The 22,815-nt window shown below is 44.1% G+C and overlaps 1 protein-coding gene across 5 annotated transcripts in view; it reads left to right on the plus strand.

Annotated features, from left to right (window-relative positions):
• LOC115152085 (SH3 and multiple ankyrin repeat domains protein 3) overlaps positions 1-22,815 on the plus strand; it is a 98,501-nt gene that overhangs the window by 56,416 nt on the left and 19,270 nt on the right. For 2 of the 5 annotated variants that reach the window (XM_029696594.1, XM_029696589.1), the window contains 3 exons: positions 11,585-11,660; positions 13,150-13,203; positions 13,792-13,874. In XM_029696594.1, the coding sequence (XP_029552454.1) occupies positions 11,585-11,660; positions 13,150-13,203; positions 13,792-13,874 (213 nt within the window). The remainder of the gene's footprint in view (positions 1-11,584; positions 11,661-13,149; positions 13,204-13,791; positions 13,875-22,815) is intronic. The other 3 variants (XM_029696590.1, XM_029696591.1, XM_029696592.1) reach the window with 2 other exon arrangements.

The raw sequence follows: 22,815 nt of genomic DNA on the forward strand, positions 1-22,815 counted from the left end.
TGGACAATGAATCAAAGCTCTATCAGGCCCCACTGTGGAGCAAAGACAAATCACTTTGACAAGGGTAGGGTGACACACACACACACACATCAACACATTGGGTGACTAAACTGGATGACAAAAGCCAAGTCCAATTCATACTGTCATGGTTCCACACACTACAGACGACAAACAAATGCTGTCTGAATATATGTGTGTGTGTGTGTTTGCGCGCACCTGTAAACCCACTGAGATTGCCTACATTGTATTTGGCACATCTGCCAAGTTGACACACATGCGCGCACACACACAAACACACACACAAACACACACACAGGTTTGTCCTCTAACAGCAGAGCAGGTTAAGTGGCTGAGATAGACCTTGCACAGGGCATGACTAATCATACTCTCCCCCCAGACCCAGTACAACCCTTTGTATGTATGTGTGTATGCTTTACAGTGACTTAATGGCTATTGTGCTACTGATGATGTGGTAGATGTACATGTTGTACAGTAGTTGTTGTCTAAATCTGACTGAATTATTCAAGCTCTCCTCAGAGAGAACCAAGGTATTTTTAGGCGTTGCCTTAGACACACACACACACACACACACACTCAGACTGAGAGACTTGAGAAGAGAGAAAGGGAGAGGTATATGTGAGGCAGCAATACAAAGAGGGAAATAGCTGGCCACATGACTAGAGAGAGAAGGAAAGAAGGACGGACAGCTAAAAGATAGGAGAGATGGACTCAGATACACATTAAGAAGATAGAGACAGGTATTCATAAGGAATCCAAGTGGAATTGCTTCTGTATCATTTTCCTTGACAGCATCCATGAAACGCTTTTGGGACAACAGGAATGTGGATTTGAAGAAGTGACAGCTGGATGTGACCTGCCCTCCTGCAGCATCATGGGGTGTTAGGGACATTGGTCCAGGGCTCTGTAGTTAGAGCAGAATACAGGGCGCTATCTAACAGTTACTGTGCATTACTGTAGCATTACTGTTCCACCTAGTTGACCAGATTGTTTACGGCTTTAGTACAACAAATGTGATTGGCTAGAGGTATAGTTGAGTGGATGCGATTGGTTAGAGCACCAGTGAAGTGGAATGCGATTGGTTAGAGCTCTAGTGAAGTGGATGCGATTGGTTAGAGCTCTAGTGAAGTAGATGTAGCTATAGATTCATTTGGTTAGAGTACTGGGCCAAATACAGTATGTAGATCGATTGGGGTACACAGTTTATGATGTACTATTGTTTTGGTTGGTGGACAGTGGGAGAAGCTAGCTAGCAGGACAGAGGGAACAGTGGTGATAGGAGTACAGGAGTTGGTGATGGACGGCAGGGAGCAGTATGGGTAGTAGAGTGTAGAGTCATGGATAGGCAGTAGGATGTAGAGTCAACAATCCAGTAGGATGGATTGTTGCCCTGTATTAGTGTCAGACCTGCCAGTTCTCTGCAGCAGAATAGATGGGGTAGTAACCTTGGTCAAGGCGGAACAGCCCTACTCTATGCGTCATGGCCGTTATCAGGGTAAGTGGGATATGTACAACTCTTAACCAGACCTGCGTCAAATATTTACATGAAATACTTTCAAATACCTCCGGTGTGCTTGAATTAGCTAGCTTGACCATACAGAGTGGGTGGAGTTTTCAATTTTGGGACTGCAAGATCTATAAAAGTAAACTACAGGCCTACTGTAAATAATAGGTTCAATGTTGCCCTATCTTCCTTTACCTATGGTAGTGGTAATGAACTGTGTTGGTTTTTAACTGACGTTATTAGAACTATCTCTCCCAGTTGTGTTCTATTAACAAACCTTACTGTACTGGCAGTATCTGTATCAGCCTGAGTCTCTGCTTTGATCAAAGCACCTCATAACCCTGACTGTTCAAATATAAAAAGGCTTGCTGGGTTTAGACTGACTGACTGACTGAACTCTCTCTCTCTACTTTTCCTCAAATGCTCTCTCTCTCGCTCTCTGTGAAATGACAGTCAGTCTTGGTGTAGAGTCAAATGATCTGACAACCTTGACTGGCTGAATGCAGACTTATTTTTCACTCTGTTTTCAGCTGTGAAATAACTGTCATCTCACAGTGTTCAACCCTCCTCCGTCTCTCCCATAACTTCTATCTCACTCTATCGATCTCCTGCACTTTATTTTCCATTTCTTCATCTGTTACTTACACTGAACAAAAACATGAATTCAACATGTAAAGTGTTGGTCACATGTTTCATGAGCTGAAATAAAAGATCCCAGAAATGTTTCATATGCACAACAATCACAGGTGCACCTTGTCCTGGAGATAATAAAAGGCCACTCTAAAATGTGCAATGCCACAGATGACTCAAGAATGCTGACTGCAGGAATGTCCACCAGAGTTGTTGCCAGATAAATAAAAGTTAATTTCTCTACCATAAGCCGCCACAGTTGTTTGCGATTTTTTGTTCATTGTAATTTGTTTACTTGTTCTTCCCGTTCTCTCCCTTTCCCTCTCTTTGCATATCTCCCTCCTCCTATTCTCTCCTCCTGAACTCCTGAACTTACTAACCACACTTTTCCAAGTTTTTACTTTTCACACAATAATTTGCAGTGACGGATAGAGAAACACCTGGGGTTCACATGGTCTATCTGTTGTCATAGTAACTGTAAAAAGACACACAGCCAGATTGGCTAAAACTGTACATGCACGTACGTGTTTAAAATAATACAGATTCTGCTTTTGTTCTTTCCTTTTGTACATTCTCTTTGTACTTTATCTTTTGTCCCGTGTCCCTTCCCTTACCCATCCCCTCTCTGACCGTCTCTAACTTTATCCTATTACAACCTAAATTATTCTGATTCTAAAGTGAATTCTAAAGACTAAAGGTACAGAGTGTGTTTCTTTTCTGTAAGGATAAGCGCGCTCTCTTTTCTCTCTCTCTCTTTTCTCTTGCTCTCCTCTGTAAGGAAATGGGTCAGTCTTAAGTGAGGCCACTGTGTCTAAAACACATTAAAGACAGGAGCATGTGAGACAAAGAGAAAGCGAGAAAATTAAGGGTGATTGTATCATGTTCTCATTACAGTGTGTCTCTTTGGAGGCTGTCTGAGGCAGATAGAGAGGAAACGAGAGGAGAGGTTTGGGTTCATACTGATCTATGACCCACGTACACATGACCATATCTATTCTGCTTATAAATACTGAGTGAATCATCCCCTTTGGTAAGGGATCCTACTGAGTGTACTATCCCAACTTCTTAGGGGACCTACAGTTGGCACGCTCTGACCTAGAGAGCTGTTTTTTCTCTGTCTAGTTAGGTCAGGGTGTGATAGAGGGTGGGCATTCTATGATTGTATTTCTATGTTTTGGCCGGGTATGGTTTCCAATCGGAGGCAGCTGTCTATTGTTGTCTCTGATTGGAAGCCATACTTAGACAGCCTTCCTTTAGTTTTCGTGGGTAGTTTTCGTGGGTAGTTGCTTTCTGTTTAGTTTGTAAACCTGACGGAACTATTGGCTGTCATTGTGTTATTTTGTCTAGTGTTCGTTTCCATTAAAGTATATATCGATGAGCACTCTACACGCTGCACCTTGGTCTCCTCTATACGATGCCTGTGATAGAACTACCCAGCACCAAGGGACCAAGCAGCGTGATATGGAGCTATGGACAATTAAGGAGATAAGGAGGAGTATATCTTGGGTTTTGGAGGAGTTAGGGGCAGGAGAGGAGCGCCTCCGAGGGGAACAGGTATTGGACAAGTGTCGTGGCCTACCGGGGAGGAACGAGAGACACCCCCCATAATTCTTTTGGGGGGGTCACACGGGTAGTTTGGCTGGGCCAGGGGTGAGACCTGGGCCAACTACCCGTGCTTATTGTGGTGAGCATGTGCCTGCCTCTCACACTCTCTCTCCACTGCGCCTCGTTAGCCCAGTACGTCCTGTGCCTGCTCCTCGCGCTCTCCCTCCAGTGCGCCTCCATAGTCCAGTACGTTCGGTGCCTGCTCCTTGCACTCTCCCTCCAGTGTGCCTCCATAGTCCAGAACGTTCGGTGCCTGCTCCTTGCACTCTCTCTCCAGTGCGCCTCCATAGCCCAGTACATCCTGTGCCTGCTTCTCGCACTCTCTCTCCAGTGCGCCTCCATAGCCTGGTACGTCCTGTGCCTGCTCCTCGCACTCTCCCTCCAGTGCGCCTCCATAGTCCAGTACGTTCGGTGCCTGCTCCTTGCACTCTCCCTCCAGTAAGCCTCCATAGCCCAGTACAGCCGGTGCCTGCTTTGAGCACTCGATCCTCAGTGCGTCTCCCCAGTTCGGTGAGACTTGTTCCAGCTCCACAAAGAAAGCCTCCAGTGATAATCGATGGTCCGAAGCCTGTAGAGATGATCCATGGCACGAAGCCTCTAGTGATGATTCATGGCACGAAGCCTCTAGTGATGATCCATGGCCCGGAGCATGTAGGGATGTTCCATGGCACAAAGCCTCCAGAGGTAATCCATTGCCCGGAGCCTGTAGAGATAATCCATGGCAAAAAGCCTGTAGGGATTATCCATGGTCCGGAGCCTGTAGGGATAATCCATGGCACGAAGCCTGTAGGGATAATCCATGGCCCGGCACCTGTAGAGATGATCCATGGCACGAAGCCTCCAGTGATGATCCATGGCGCGAAACCTGTAGAGATGATCCATGGCAAGGAGCCTGCAGAAACGGTCCCTAGTCCGGAACCTACAACGACGCTCTCCATTCCGGAGCCTCCGGCAACGCTTCTCAGTCCGGAGCGTCCGGCGACGCACCTCAGTCCGAAGCTTCCGGCGACGCTCCTCAGTCCGGAGCCTCCGGCGACGCTCCTCAGTCCGGAGCCTCCGGCGACGCTCCTCAGTCCGGAGCCTCCGGCGACGCTCCCCAGTCCGGAGCCTCCGGCGACGCTCCCCAGTCCGGAGCCTCCGGCGACGCTCCCCAGCCCGGAGTCTTCAACGGCGGTCTGCAGCCCAGAGTCTTCAGCTGCGGTCTGCAGCCCAGAGTCTTCAGTGGCGGTCTGCAGCCCAGAGTCTTCAGCGGCAGCCTGCAGCCCAGAGTCGTCAGTGGTGGTTGGCGTCCCAAAGCCTCCGGCAATGATCTACGGTCTGGTTCCTCCAGACACACAGAAGCGGGGAGATCAGTGGGGGGTGGGGGTGCTACGCCCTGAACCAGAGCCGCCGCCAATTATAGATGCCCACCCGGACCCTCCCCTATAGGTTCAGGTTTGCAGCCGGGAGTCCGCACCTTTGGGGGGGGGTACTGTCACGCTCTGACCTAGAGAGCTGTTTTTTCTCTGTCTAGTTAGGTCAGGGTGTGATAGAAGGTGGGCATTCTATGTTTGTATTTCTATGTTTTGGCCGGGTATGGTTTCCAATCGGAGGCATCTGTCTATCGTTGTCTCTGATTGGAAGCCATACTTAGGCAGCCTTTTTTCCTTTAGTTTTCGTGGGTAGTTGCTTTCTGTTTAGTTTGTAAACCTGACGGAACTGTTGGCTGTCATTTTGTTATTTTGTCTAGTGTTCGTTTCCATTAAAGTATATATTGATGAGCACTCTACACGCTGCGCCTTGGTCTCCTCTATACGACGCCTGTGACAACAGTAGTGGGTAGGGGGTAGGAGTGTGATCTGGGCCTGGGGTAAGTGGCGGGTGGGTAGGTGTTGGTGATGTTCCTCAGACTGTGTGTGTGTGCGAGTGTGCTGTGTGAGGTCAGGTGTGTGCCAGAGGCGAGTGTGTTCAAGCAGGTGCAGTTTAGCTGGGCTTGTTGTGTGAGCTGGAGGTCAGCAAGGTAATTCAGCCAGCTGGCCATTTTACTGGCTTACAACTGGAGAGTGAGGAAGCAGAAAATATCTGGCTAACAGAGAAAGACAGAAACTGAGGATGTAGAGAAGTGTGGAGGGTGGTGAGTGTGAGGGGTATGTGCGTGTGTGTTAGTGGAGGTGAAGCGGCTTGTGCCCTTCAAACAAGGACAGAACAGCTCTTGCATCCTGCCTAGAGAGAAGCAGGGCTACGTGGGCGCACACACACACACACACACACATTCCACAGTATGTGTTATTTAGAATACAGTTCAAATTGAGGAGCTCATTTGAATTTCCTGTCTTTTTCAGTTATTGGCTTAGCTTTCACAGAAAACTGAATTTTAATCATGTGTGTATGTATTATGCTGTCTGTTTCTGTTAAAGAAGTGGTATTATTGCCACCTTGCTTGCCAGCCACAGATGCATAATCTTAAGTCTGAACAGAACCACCTTCCATCCAAATCCCTCTTACCGCAATCTCTTTGTAAAGCCACTTCTTAATGAACCCAGATGACCTATATTTATACCCACTTTTGCTGGCAGTGTGCCAATCTCGCTTAACAATGCCATGGCTCAAGCTAATCTGTTTTAGCGAATGCCAGGAGAACGCTACCTGCCCCAATGCATAGTGCAAACTGTAAAGTTTAGTGGAGGAACAATAATGGTCTGGGGCTGTTTTTCATGGTTCGGGCTAGGCCCCTTAGTTCCAGTGAAGGGAAATATTAACGCTACAGCATACAATGACATTCTAGATGATTCTGTGCTTCCAAATTTGTGGCAACAGTTTGGGGAAGGACCTTTCCTGTTTCAGCATGATAATGCCCATGTGCACAAAGCGAGGTCCATACAGAACTCGTTTCTTGAGATCTGTGTGGAAAAACTTCACTGGCCTGCACAAAACCCTGAACTCAACCCCATCAAACACCTTTGGGAGTAAATGAAACGCCAACTCTGAGACAGGCCTAATTGCCAAATATCAGTGCCCGACCTCACTAATGCTCATGGCTGAATGGAAGCATGTTCCAACATCTAGTGGAAAGTCTTCCCAGAAGAGTGGAGGCCAGTCAAAAGTTTGGACACCTACTCATTCAAGGGTTTTTCTTTATTTTTACTATTTTCTACATTGTAGAATAATACTAAAGACATCAAAACTATTAAATAACACATATGGAATCATGTAGTAACCAAAAAAGTGTTAAACATATATATATATATTTAGATTTTCGATTCTTCAAAGTAGCCACCCTTTGACTTGAAGACAGCTTTGCACACTCTTGGCATTCTCTCAATCAGCTTCACCTGGAATTCTTTTCCAACAGTCTTGAAGGAATTCCCACATATGCTGAGCACTTGTTGGCTGCTTTTCCTTTACTCTGCGGTCCAACTCATCTCAATTGGGTTGAGGTCAGGTGATTGTGGAGGCCAGGTCATCTGATGCAGCACTCCACCACTCTTCTTCTTGGTCAAATAGCCCTTACACAGCCTGGAGGTGTGTTGGGTCATTGTCCTGTTGAAAAACAAATGATAGTCCTACTAAGCACAAACCAGATGGGATGGCGTATCGCTAAAGAACTCTATGGTAGCCATGATGGTTAAGTGTGACTTGAATGCTAAATAAATCACAGATAGTGTCAGACCAAAGGACAGATTTCCACTGGTCTAATGTCCATTGCTTGGATTTCTTGGCCCAAGCAAGTGTCTTCTTATTGGTGTCCTGTAGTAGTGGTTTCCTTGCAGCAATTCGACCATGAAGGCTGATTCACGCAGTCTCCTCTGAACAGTGATATTGAGATTTGTATGTTACTTGAACGCTGTTAAGCATTTATTTGGGCTGCAATTTCTGAGGCTGGTAACTCTAATGAACTTATTATCCTCTGTAGCAAAGGTAACTCTTTGTCTTCCTTTCCTGTTGTGGTCCTCATGAGAGCCAGTTTCATCATAGCTCTTGATGGTTTTTGCAACTGCACTTGAAGAACCTTTCAAAGTTCTTGAAACTTTGCATATTGACTGACCTTCATGTCTTAAAGTAATGATGAACTGTCGTTTCTATTTGCTTATTTTAGCTGTTCTTGCCATAAAATGGAATTGGTATCTGTAACGCCCTGGCCATAGAAAGGGTTTTTTTGTTCGTTATTTTGGTTAGGCCAGGGTGTTACATTGGGTGGGCGTTCAATGTTCTTTTTTCTAGGCTGGTATGTTTCGTTGATTTTGGCCGTGTGGCTTCCAATCAGGCACAGCTGTAGTTTGTTGTTGCTGATTGGGAGTCACACATAAGTGCCTCTTTTTCCTTTGGGGTTTTGTGGGTGATTGTTTCTGTTTAGAGTTTTTCCTGACAGGACTGTTTGGCTGTCGTTTTTGTTTATTTTTGTAAAGTGTTCTCTTTTGTATTAAAATTCATTCAAGATGAACACATCCTCCGCTGCACCTTGGTCTTGCTCTAACGACGGCCGTTACAGTATCTTCTGTATACCACCCCTACCTTGTCACAACACAACTGATAGGCTCAAATGCATTAAGAAAGAAAGAAATTCCGCAAATTAACAAGACACACCTGTTAATTGAAATGCATTCCAGGTGACTACCTCATGATGCTGGTTGAGAGAATGCCAAGAGTGTGCAAAGCCGTCATCAAGGCAAAGGGTGGCTGCTTTGAAGAATCTCAAATATATTTTGATTTGTTTAACAATTTATTTGTTACTATATGAGTCTTCATCTGTATTAGTGCGAGTCCAACGTGTTGCACACACCTACTCATTCTATATGTGTTATTTCGTTGTTTTGATGTCTTTACTATTATTCTACAATGTAAAAAATAGTAAAAATAAAGAAAAACCCTTGAATGAGTAGGTGTGTGCAAAACTTTTGACTGGTACTGTATAAATGAAGACTCCTTAGTGCCAACAATAACGGGTTAAATACATGTAAAAAATATATATAATAACATAAATATTTCCTTAACTTTCTTATATCTCTCAGATACAGGACAGACAAGCTTCCTTTAGAATTGTTTTGGGGGGAATATTTGCTGTTCCATGTAGTGAATCTGTTATTCAAATTATTGAATTTTTATGCCCCCTGGCATAGACAGGGCTTAGACTCTTATGGGTTAAGGATCATATCACCTCCATCTTACCCAGCAACGTAGACACACTACAATTTGGATACCACCCCAATAGATCCACGGATTACACAATCACACTGCCCTATCCCATCAGATCAAGAGGAATACCTATATAAGAATGCTGTTCATCGACTACAGCTCAGCCTTCAACATCATAGTGCCCTCCAAGCTCATCACTAAACTCGAGCCCTGGATTTGAACCCCTCCCTGGGTCCTGGTGACTGTAGGCAACACCTTTGCTACGCTGATCCTCAACACAGGGCCCCCACAAGGATGCGTGCTCAGCCCCCTCATGAACTCCCTGTTCACCCATGACTGCGTGGCCACACATATCTCCAACTCAATCATCAAGTTTGCTGACGACACAACAGTGGTAGGCCTGATTGCCAACAATGACGAGACAGCCTACAGGAGGGAGGGGAGGGTCCTGGCAGAATGGTGTCAGGAAAATAATCTCTTCCTCATCGTCAACAAAACGAAGGAGCTGATCGTGGACTTCTGGAGACTGCTGAGACAGCATGCCCCCATCCACATCAACGAGGGCGCAGTGGAGAGGGTGAAAAGCTTCAAGTTCCAAAGCGTGCATATCACTGACAACCTGAAATAGTCCATCCACACAGATAGTGTGGTAAAGAAGACTCAGGAGGCTAAAGAAATTCAGCTTGGCCCCTAAGACCCCCACAAACCTCTGTACTTTAATATTTTTATTTTTGACTACTTTTACTCCACTACATTCCTAAAGAAAATATGTGCTTTTTACACCATACATTTTCCCTGACACCCAAAAGTACTTGTTACATTTAGAATGCTTAGCAGGACTGCAATGTGGTCCAATTCACACACCTATCAATGTAACGAATTGTCCTCCCTTCTGCCTCTGATCTGACAGAATCAATAAACACAAATTCTGCATTTGTAAATGATGTCTGAGTGTTGGAGTATGGCCCTGTCTGTCCTTAATATAAGGAATTTGATGTATAGCATTTACTTTTACATTAGACATTTTACTAAGATAGTAATTTACTGGGTGATTTTCACTTGAGTCATTTTCTATTAAGGTATCTTTACATTTACTCAAGTATGACAATTGAGTACTTTTTCCACCACTGCTGCCGTCCAGTACCCAGCCCTGTATAATAAGTTCTGACTCATCTTTGACCTTCTCCCCCACCCTTAACCACAACAACCTAACTTCTCCCGTTAACCCACATCATACAGTCACTGTATGACCTTAGGGCAGAGGGTGGAAGGAAGGGGGTGAAGAGAGAAGAAGGAAGACATACAGACAGAGTGTTCTAGTAGACGCCTGTCTCCCCTATCGACTGTCTGTCTGTTAGTATAGGCATCTCATCCTATCCCTGCTCAGCCTAGTCCTCTGCTTCTTAACTCCTCTTCCTGCCCTGTGGGTTACAGCCAATCCAGTTCCAGCAGCTTGTCTGACTGACTGTCTGACTGTCTGAGTGGTTACATTAGTAAACAGAGAGTTTTGGGGCTATAACTGATTGGATATAAGAGCAGCTGGGCATGGGTTCTAGATCAGTGCCCGGTGTTTGTTGTATTCCGTATTCTGATTATATACATGCGTGTGATTTTTTGCCATGTGAAAGAGGGGAGAGGAGGGGAAAGGGGAAGTCTATGCATTTGTAATGAGAGTCAGGCCAGTGGGCCTGTATCCATTAACTCCTTATAGAGACAACAACACTATTAGAGAGAGAGCAGCGGAGAGTGATAGAGAGTGGGAGTGGAGAGAGGGGGATAGAGAGCGGGAGTGGAGAGAGGGGATAGAGAGTGGGAGTGGAGAGAGGGGATAGAGAGTGGGAGTGGAGAGAGGGATAGAGAGTGGGAGTGGAGAGAGGGGGATAGAGAGCGGGAGTGGAGAGAGGGGATAGAGAGTGGGAGTGGAGAGAGGGGTATATAGATAAGGGGGGAGTGGAGAGAGGGATAGAGAGTGGGAGTGGAGAGAGGGATAGAGAGTGGGAGTGGAGAGAGGGGGATAGAGAGCGGGAGTGGAGAGAGGGGATAGAGAGTGGGAGTGGAGAGAGGGATAGAGAGTGGGAGTGGAGAGAGGGGGATAGAGAGCGGGAGTGGAGAGAGGGGGATAGAGAGTGGGAGTGGAGAGGGGGATAGAGAGTGGGAGGGAGAGAGGGGGATAGAGAGTGGGAGTAAGATTGATGCAGAGTGAAGGAGAGAAGATTTCAAAGGGGGATAGAGAAGGATGGAGGGGTGTAGACTGGAATCGGGAAGAGAATGACAAGAGGGGTAATGGGGATATGGGTGGAGAAAGGGGGGGATAGTGAGAGAGATGGATAGAGTGATTGAGAGGAGTGGAGGTGATGGAGCTTGGAGTGAAGACAGAGAGAGGTTTGTTTGGTATTTCTGTGTATTGCCATTGAGAAACTTGTGGTGGACAAAGCTGGCAGCTGTCACTGAATCAGACAGACAGACTGACAGACAGGGTGAAGGGAATGTCAAGAAACAAAATGTAATTAACTCATAAGATAGTCTGACAACACACACACACACAATTAAGAACTCTAGTGGCATGACAGGGTCTCAAGTTAGCAGATTGTCCTTTAGTGGGGTAGCAGTATGTGTGTGTGTATGGGGGGGGGGGGGTTATTATAAATGCACTCAAGCAGTGACAGGGCCCAAGCGAGACCACACACACTGACAGTGAATTGCTTTGTTTTACAGAGACAAGAGAGGACCGCACTAAGAGACTGTTCAGACACTACACTGTGGGATCCTATGACAACCTCTCCTCATACAGGTAGGACACATACATGCACAGACACAAAAACACACACACACACACACACACACACACACACACACACACACACACACACACACACACACACACACACTATGTGATGGGATGCTGCTGTCATCTAGTGGTGAGACAGTGTCAGTGCATTCTGCTTGCATGAGTCCCACTCTCAACCCAGGCCTCATATAAAACTCAAATGATTGAAACATTCCCTTTGTGTATGCATGTGTGGGTGAGTGTCTCTCTCTCCTTCTCGTCCTTTGTCCCCCTCTCTCTGAAATGTACTGCCTGTGACATCAATCAGTAATAAAGGAGAGTGTGAGTGCTCACTCTCAGGTAAATCAGATGTGCAGGCTGGGAGAGAGGACAGCAGAACACTATCTGGTATAGGACTGTGTTCTGATGTAAATTCACTCTAAATGTCAGTCAGCTTGTCGGGAGAGAGGTGCTTGGTATCAGAGTGTTGTTTCCCCTCAGCTTTCCAGAGAGGAGGGGGGAGACAGATGAAAAGAGAGAGAGTGTGCCTACAAGAGAGAGAGAGAGAAAGAGAGAGAGAGAGAGAGAGAGAGCAGTTTTTCACCAGCTAGTTAAGGATCATGTCACCTCCACCTTACGCGACACCCTGCCTAGACCCACTACAATTTGCATATCGCCCCAACATGACTCACTACGTACAATGGGTACAGAGTGAATCATGAAGAGTGTGTGAGAGCTAAAGCAGCAGAGGTGGCTCTGAATAGGACAGAATGTCAAATCTCTTGAATGGAAGTCTTTAGCATGCCACTGTGAATGGTTACTTTGAGGGTTTATGGAACATTATTATACGTCAGACTGTAATTACATTATGGAACATGATTGTGTTACATTGGATGCTAATCTGAATATGAACGTATGGAATATTTTTTTTTAAATACCGGAGTAGTACTGTATCTAAACAGGAGTTCATAGAATAGAATTGTGAATGCAACATTAGTGTGATTCAGTTCATGATTGGTTGAACGGAAACAAAGCTATTCTGTAGCTATGGAGGGGAAAAGTTTAGAGCTGGTTGGATATGCAGGATGTAGGCTAAGAGGAGGGGGAGGAGAGAAAGATGTTGAACTGTATTTGTAAACCCCATATATATATATATATATATATATATATATATATATATATATATATATATATATATATACACACACATATACACACACACACACACACACACACACAATACAGTACCAGTCAAAAGTATGGACACACCTACTCATTCAAGTGTTTTTATTTATTTTTTACTATGTTCTACATTGTATAATAATAGTGAAGATATCAAAACTATGAAATAACACATATGGAATCATGTAGTAACCAAAAAAGTGTTAAATCAAAGTATATTTTAGATTCTTCAAAGTAGCCTCCCTATACCTTGATGACAGCTTTGCACACTGTATATTAAGCAAGTCCTCTAGTTAAATTGTACCACTGAAACCTCTGCTCCCTGACACAGGAGGGTTTTTCAGGGGTCTCCATGCCCCGTCAGCAAGGGCTCTGTCTACCCGGGGTAAGTGGCTGGGCAGTTGGCGTGGCTAACAGCTAACACACAACTGAACTCCAGGTCTCCCTTGCCAGTGTGTCTAGTGTTCAATTCACTAACTGTATGGGCTGTCTGGTGTCAGCAGTGGGATCTGAGGGTCAGTCAACAGAATATTGGTGTTGCTGAGATTGGGACATGATGGTGCTTTTACTGTGTGGTAACAGAGTGCTAGAATGTCGCTGGGAATACATGTTGTGGTTTTGTTTGAACATTGAATTGTGTGGTGTGAATTGACGCACACACACACACACACAAACACACACACACACAAACACACACACACACACACACACACACACATGACAAAACTCATTAGTAATGAGAATTTTATACACTATACAAAATAAACACAACATGCAACAATTTTAAAGATTTTACTGCGCCCTCGTCGCCACCCCCTCCTCCCCTATTTCTCGTTGTCCATCTCCATCTTCTCCCATCCTTTTTTCTACCATCCCTGGCTCTCTGCCCTCACCTTCATTCCCTCCTGTCTCTTCTCTCAGTGAGTATGTTGCGGGACTCTTACCTGCTGTCCCTCTCCTCTCTGCTCTCCAGTGATTACATCATAGAGGAGAAGAATGCTATGCTGCAGAAGAAAGAAAACGAAGGATTTGGCTTCGTCCTACGGGGAGCCAAAGGTAGGGAACACATTCACGAGTTTGGCTTCTTGCCATCTGACAAACATGTCAGAAGGGGCAGTAGTTGATAGAGTTTGGTATAAGGGTTTTGGCATAGATGGTAGTCGGGGCACAGCTGGGGGCTGACCCTGCCCCCTCCCCCATCCCAGCAGGGTCAGCCCCCAGTTGTCAACTGTGTCTGCGCTTAGCCTGCTGGCAGGGCAAACCCCAGCCATAAGCCCACCATTGTGAAGGAAGCCTGGAGGGTGCAGTTGATGGATAGGCCAGCTCCCAGTCGTAGACCAAAGTTGACCTGGCCCGCCATTGTGCAGCATGTCTAGCGGGTGACTCGCTGTGGCAGTTTAATGTCTTCTCAACTACTGCCTGTTTGTCAGCCAGACGTGCAAAGGCATGAAGATGGATGCTGTTTAAATACTTTGAGGGTGGTTGATGAAGCAATTGGATTCAGGTGAGTGAGGCGGGCTTGTGGCTAATAAAGATGCAGGTGAGCAACTTGGCATGGTCACGGTTCAATGTCCATATGTTGAGTTTCTTGCCGATTGTCTGCTTTCCAATGCGGGTGTCTGGGCCCACATATGGAGTACCTGCTCCAGGGGCTGCGTTCCAATATGAATGTCCGTGCCCATGTACGAAGTTCTTGCTCCGGCCTCATTGCAATATGAAAGTCTGAACCACTTTATGGAGTTCCTGCTCTAAGGCTGCGTTCCAGTGCAGAAGAACTAGCCCATATATGGGAGTTCCTGTTGTGGATTAGGTATGTCCTCTGAAGCTTAAAGCTCTCCTCCCGAAACTGCATTATAAAATACACACACACAAACCTTTGTTAATGAATCAGGTGTTTTAGTGCTTGGCCACAAAACAGACAACTTCTTGCTCTATACCTCTACGATCAGCCTGGAGTGACAAACACACTTTTCACAAAACTCAACTTTATACCTTATTACCAAAGCAGGCTGTCCGAATCACTGTCACAGCTGCGTCCAAAGCCCTGCTACTATCTTCTAGGAATGTAACGTTCTCCGATTCCCATCAGTCTCCTGATCAAATGTTTAAGATATGAGTGGATGGGTCCACCGGACCCCGAGCCGATCCAAATGTAGCCGATCCAAATGTTGGTCAGAAACCGATTAAACCGTTAGAATTTTACTTTCTTTTTATCTTCCGAAAATACCTCTCATCTTCTGAGACAACTAATGCATGCTGAGCAACCCCAGGCAATATCAGTAGCCTAGTCAAACTGCGCAGCTTCGCACACTGACCAAGGAGATGTAGGCCTATTCCTGATCTTGCACATCTGCATCTGCCTTCAGCATTCAAATGCTTGTAAAATGGCTTGTGCAATATTATGCTTTATTAGTTGAGGGACAACCAATGTAATTTGCTAGGTTATTGTTATCAAATGCGCTTCTGAAAATGGTGTTTTCCCGGGAAAAATGTCAGCATACTACCGGAGAAACAACTCTCATCTGGCCATAACCTAGCCGCTAATCAGGGCTTAGCTCTACATTGGATTTTATTTCGATTGTTCAGGTTCACCATCAGCAATAGTTTTGGTACACAGCAAATTCTCCAGTGTTAAATCAACACTGAGAGTGTTACATTTAACACTGGCCGTGTCTATACGGCTCCACACACTTTATCAGAGTTACCACCTGTGACTGTATTTGTTAGGGACAGAAACATTCATCCATGTTTGCTTTCATCTATTTTCAGTTCTGTGTCCTTCACCAACTGAATATGTCATCATTAAAATGTAATTCTTCAACACAATATGTATTTCATAAGGCTTATTTTGAGTGCCTCGCTTTACCTAGTGATTCAGGAAACAAAGCTTTCTGAACTCTGAAGCTTTCCAGCCAATTGTGTTGAAAATAGGTTCATTACACTGAGCTTCATTATCTGTTCACAATGCACATTAGTGACATCTGCTGGTCAGCAATAAATATTAACGTGATTAACAGAGGATATTTTTCTCCACTGATTTGATCAAAGCTTCATGGCCAGCAGTAAGTTGTTTGCTTTAATAGACTACAATCTGTTGGATTACCAGGTTTGCATCTTACATCATGCTTCCCTTTTTCACCTTCATGTTTGCTATCAAACAGAATATATGCCATTATTTAAGAAATAAGCTTATACTGTACTATACTGAACAAAAATATAAATGCAACATGCAACAATTTCAAAGATTTTACTGAGTTACAGTTGATATAAGGAAATCAGTCAATTTAAATAAATTAATTAGGCCCTAATCTATGGATTTCACATGACTGGGAATACAGATATACATCTGTTGGTCACAGATACCTTAAAAAAATATGTAGGGCCGTGGATCAGAAAACCAGTCAGTATCTGCTGTGACCACCATTTTCCTCATGCAGCAAGACACATCTCCTTCGCATAGAGTTGATCAGGCTGTTGATTGTGACCTGTGCAATGTTGTCCCACTCCTCTTCGACGGCTGTGCGAAGTTGTTGGATATTGGCAGGAACTGGAACACGCTGTCATACACTTCGATCCAGAGCATCCCAAACTTGCTCAATGGGTGACATTTCTGGTGAGTGTACCGACCATAGACAAACTGCAGGCCTTGTGACATGGGGTAGTGCATTATCATGCTGAAACAGTTGATGGCGGAAGATAAATGGCCCAACAATGGGCCTCAGGATCTCGTCACAGTATCTCTGTTTATTCAAATTGCCTTCAATAAAATCCAATTGTGTTCATTGTCTGTAACTTATGACTGCACATACCATAACCACACTGCCACCATGGGGCACTCTGTTCACAAATTTGACATTAGCAAACCGCACGCCCACACAACGCCATACATGTCGTCTGCGGTTATGAGGCTGGTTGGACGTACTGCCAAATTCCCTAAATCGACATTGACGGCAGCTTATGGTGGAGAAATTAACATTAAATTCTCTGGCAACAGCTCTGGTGGACATTCCTGCAGTCAGCATGCCAATTGCATGCTCCCTAAAAACTTGAGATATCTGTGGCATTATATTGTGTGAAAAAAATCCACATTTTAGAATGAACATTTCTGCAATCTTTTATTTCAGCTCATGAAACATGGGACCAACACTTTACATGCTGCATTTATAGTTTTGTTCAGTGTAAATAAAGCAACTTATTTGAACAACAGTGCAGAAAGTGTGGTTTCACATTTAAAAAATGGTGTGCTTTCAACGGGATTCCTCCTAATACCCTCACATCCCTGAACGTTCCATAGTTCCCTCCTCTACCTGCTAAACTATCAGTCAGGTGAAATTACATGTATAAAATCCTAATTATATTTATAAGCGTGGTGTCCAGTATAGGTTGTTGTTTGAAAGCAGCTTAATCAAAGAAAGCACCGGAACCACAGCAAAATCAGTGTGATCTCGCATTTAGCAACACATGGTTTGAAAAAGCAAGTGATCGAACTAAGCTTCACTTTAACTTCTGTTAAAGTGATACGCGCATCAGCACACTGCTTCAACGTTAGCTGCTGTAAAACGTAACGTCACTAGTTTTATCCTGTTACAGTGGCCTGAAACTCATGGTTTACAGGAAACATCAGGCCTGCATTATACTGGCTTGCATTATATCACATTATACTGGCTTGCAAAGTGATGTGTAATTCCTATTGGAATCCAGCCAGAGTGGGGATATTCAACATTGTAAAAAGTTTGTCACTAGCAACCTGCATTCAGAATAACTGTTGGGTTGGGTAGACTATGAGACTACATAAAGCATTTAAACCATTTCAGTAACGGGTGCAATAAATAAATCCAAGTAACACATTGGATTAGTATAGAAAAGTGTATATTACTTATATTTGAGTAGCATACGATTAATAAATGAATCAATGTTCATGAAAAACACATATAACATATAACATAATGAAACAAACAATTCTAAAAATCAACCTGCAATAGAGCATTCTGGGAAATGTGATAATGAAGGGCATGGTTTGGGTTTAACACTGGTTGTTAACACCAACACCGGGGTTCTGTTACACCAGTGATTACAGAGATAATTTAACACCTGAATCAACACTAGAAATGTTACACTGAAAAATCAACACTGGCCAACTTGCTGTGTAGTTTTTATTTAAACATTCAGTGTATATGGTAGGGTACTGTCGATAATTTCACAACGAAAAGAGCAATCACTTTCATGTTCAAAACCATTTTTATACGGGGGTGAAATCTAAAGTTGTGCTAAACATTCATTGGCTATGTCATAGCTAATTTTTACAACACTTTTAATCACCAAAAATGACAAGTTAATTAGTGGGTTGTGGTGATTTCAGATCAAAAGTGCGTGGACAAAAAGTACACATTCCTCCGCCTAATCTGATAGTAGGGTGGTAGATGCCCAGTCTCCCTCTGGTGCTTACATACAATATAGGCATACTGTACACATTTACAACACACATACACATAGAAGTCAGCTCAGACAGAACCAGCTCAGACAGAACCAGCTCAGACAGATCCGGCTCAGACAGAACCAGCTCAGACAGATCCAGCTCAGACAGAACCAGCTCAGACAGATCCAGCTCAGACAGAACCAGCTCAGACAGAACCAGCTCAGACAGATCCAGCTCAGAGGTCCAGCTCTTCAGCTCCTTCACCAGCAGATTTTAATTTAGAATGGAAAATGAATGTGTTTATGGAACAAATGTTAGTGCATCACATCAAACCGAAACGCATGAATTCGTTCCTCTAATCAAACCAAATCACACCAAATCATTTCATTCTAAAGCGTATTGTTCCAGTATCATATCGGAGCCCAAGTATCTATATCGATACGTATTGGATCGTCTTGAAAGGGAAAGATACGTGTCTTCAAATCATAGCCTGTCTGTGAGCCCCTCTGTAGTTGTTCTGAGTGTGGGTTGATGTGAGGAGTTCTATACCCCTATCATTGAGTCACACAGTATGACTAATTCTCTATGAGTCAACGCGACTGTCTTTGGTCAACACCACATTGTCTCTCTCTCGCTTGCTCTCTCGCTCTCTCTCTCTCTAGCTCTTACTCTCTCTCTCACTCTCTCTCTCTGTGTGTGTGTGTGTGTGTGCGCGTGTGTGTGTCTAGCCCCTGTGGTGGTGTAATCCTAGGAAGAGCTGTCAGTTGAATACCCCATCTGTTCCTCACACATGGTGTTCAGGGAGACAGAAATGAGTATCTTTCGCTCAATTCTCTCCATCTTTCTTTTTCCTCCTGTCTTTTTTCTCATTCATTGACTCCTTCACTGTTTGTTCTATGCCACTTTTTTCTGTCTCTAATTCTTTTTTTTACCTCCTCCCCTCCCTCTTCTTTCGTCGTCTCTCAGCTTTACTATTAGTCATTATCAGCTACTACTTTACCTGCACACACACACTTTGCACTGCTGCACGTGCCAGCTCCTCATGCTGGTTACTATAGCAACCCCTTGTGGGCACCTTGCCGGAAGTCTGAGTGTGTTTTCTACTCCTCCGTCTCAAGCAGACATTTCCTCCTCTACGTGTGTATTTGGACAGTGAAGCTAAAATGATACATTTGGCTCTATACTCCAGCATTTTTTATTTCAAAGTGAAATGCCTTTCTTGCAAGCTCTAAACCTAATAATGCAGTAATCAATCACAAAATAGCAAAAAGAGACTATGGCGTTCCTCCTGATCAACGAACAGTTGACATGTAGAGCCAGGAGATGTTCTCTGTCCATCTGTCTCTCCCTCCCTAGTTCCTCCCTACATCCTCCTTAGTAATATTTCAATTTGTCTACTCTTTTTCTCCTCCTTTTCCAATTTCTATCACTCAACTTCCCCCCTCTACATATATCCCTCACTTCCACTCCTCTTCCTCTCCCTCTTCCTCCATGTTCCCGAGTGCCTCAGATAGAACTGAATGGATTACCTTTCCTAGTGGGGTCAAGTCGCACACACACACACAGACACACACACACATACTGCAGCTACGTCTGGGAGCTCTCCTGTGTAAGTGGTATAGTTGGACTCAGTCCAGGATTAAATGGAGGGTGTGAAGTGCACAGTAGACTATCCTCAGGCAGACGTACACTCAGCTAACGAGTCAGGAGTGTGCTTGCATGAGTTTCTGTGATATTTTTTTGTGTCTTATGTGCATGTGTGTGTGTGTGTGTGTGTGTGTGTGTGTGTAATCTGATTTTCAGTGTGAGAGCAGATAAAGTAATATGGTTGAGTGAAAGGGTCTCTCCCTGTCACACCACCTCACCTCTCACTGTTACTAATACACTATAGAACACACTGTAGAGTCCACCTCACCTCTCACTGTTACTAATATACTATAGAACACACTGTAGAGTCAGCCTCACCTCTCACTGTTACTAATACACTATAGAACACACTGTAGAGTCCATCTCACCTCTCACTGTTACTAATACACTATAGAACACACTGTAGAGTCCACCTCACCTCTCACTGTTACTAATACACTATAGAACACACTGTAGAGTCCACCTCACCTCTCACTGTCACTAATACACTATAGAAGACACTGTAGAGTCCAAGTCACCTCTCACTGTTACTAATACACTATAGAACACACTGTAGAGTCCACCTCACCTCTCACTGTTACTAATACACTATAGAACACACTGTAGAGTCCACCTCACCTCTCACTGTTACTAATACACTATAGAACACACTGTAGAGTCCATCTCACCTCTCACTGTTACTAATACACTATAGAACACACTGTAGAGTCCACCTCACCTCTCACTGTTACTAATACACTATAGAACACACTGTAGAGTCCACCTCACCTCTCACTGTTACTAATACACTATAGACACACTGTAGAGTCCACCTCACCTCTCACTGTTACTAATACACTATAGAACACACTGTAGAGTCCACCTCACCTCTCACTGTTACTAATACACTATAGAACACACTGTAGAGTCCACCTCACCTCTCACTGTTACTAATACACTATAGAACACACTGTAGAGTCCACCTCACCTCTCACTGTTACTAATACACTATATAACACACTGTAGAGTCCACCTCACCTCTCACTGTTACTAATATACTATAGAACACACTGTAGAGACCACCTCACCTCTCACTGTTACTAATACACTATAAAACACACTGTAGAGTCCACCTCACCTCTCACTGTTACTAATACACTATAGAACACACTGTAGAGTCCACCTCTCACTGTTACTAATACACTATAGAACACACTGTAGAGTCCACCTCTCACTGTTACTAATACACTATAGAACACACTGTAGAGTCAGCCTCACCTCTCACTGTTACTAATACACTATAGAACACACTGTAGAGTCCACCTCACCTCTCACTGTTACTAATACACTATAGAACACACTGTAGAGTCCACCTCACCTCTCACTGTTACTAATACACTATAGAACACACTGTAGAGTCCACCTCACCTCTCACTGTTACTAATACACTATAGAACACACTGTAGAGTCCACCTCACCTCTCACTGTTACTAATACACTATAGAACACACTGTAGAGTCCACCTCACCTCTCACTGTTACTAATACACTATATAACACACTGTAGAGTCCACCTCACCTCTCACTGTTACTAATACACTATAGAACACACTGTAGAGTCCACCTCACCTCTCACTGTTACTAATATACTATAGAACACACTGTAGAGACCACCTCACCTCTCACTGTTACTAATACACTATAGAACACACTGTAGAGTCCACCTCACCTCTCACTGTTACTAATACACTATAGAACACACTGTAGAGTCCACCTCTCACTGTTACTAATACACTATAGAACACACTGTAGAGTCCACCTCTCACTGTTACTAATACACTATAGAACACACTGTAGAGTCAGCCTCACCTCTCACTGTTACTAATACACTATAGAACACACTGTAGAGTCCACCTCACCTCTCACTGTTACTAATACACTATAGAACACACTGTAGAGTCCACCTCACCTCTCACTGTTACTAATACACTATAGAACACACTGTAGAGTCCACCTCACCTCTCACTGTTACTAATACACTATAGAACACACTGTAGAATCCACCTCACCTCTCACTGTTACTAATACACTATAGAACACACTGTAGAGTCCAACTCACCTCTCACTGTTACTAATACACTATAGAACACACTGTAGAGTCCACCTCACCTCTCACTGTTACTAATACACTACAGAACACACTGTAGAGTCCACCTCACCTCTCCCTGTTACTAATACACTATAGAACACACTGCAGAGTCCACCTCACCTCTCACTGTTACTAATACACTATAGAACACACTGTAGAGTCCACCTCACCTCTCACTGTTACTAATACACTATAGAACACACTGTAGAGTCCACCTCACCTCTCACTGTCACTAATACACTATAGAACACACTGTAGAGTCCACCTCACCTCTCACTGTTACTAATACACTATAGACACACTGTAGAGTCCACCTCTCACTGTTACTAATACACTATAGAACATACTGTAGAGTCCACCTCACCTCTCACTGTTACTAATACACTATAGAACACACTGTAGAGTCCACCTCACCTCTCACTGTTACTAATACACTATAGAACACACTGTAGAGTCCACCTCACCTCTCACTGTTACTAATACACTATAGAACACACTGTAGAGTCCACCTCACCTCTCACTGTTACTAATACACTATAGAACACACTGTAGAGTCCACCTCACCTCTCACTGTTACTAATACACTATAGAACACACTGTAGAGTCCACCTCACCTCTCACTGTTACTAATACACTATAGAACACACTGTAGAGTCCACCTCACCTCTCACTGTTACTAATACACTATAGAACACACTGTAGAGTCCACCTCACCTCTCACTGTTACTAATACACTATAGAACACACTGTAGAATCCACCTCACCTCTCACTGTTACTAATACACTATAGAACACACTGTAGAGTCC

Source organism: Salmo trutta, chromosome 17 (assembly GCF_901001165.1).
Source record: "Salmo trutta chromosome 17, fSalTru1.1, whole genome shotgun sequence".
Lineage (NCBI taxonomy): Eukaryota > Metazoa > Chordata > Actinopteri > Salmoniformes > Salmonidae > Salmo > Salmo trutta.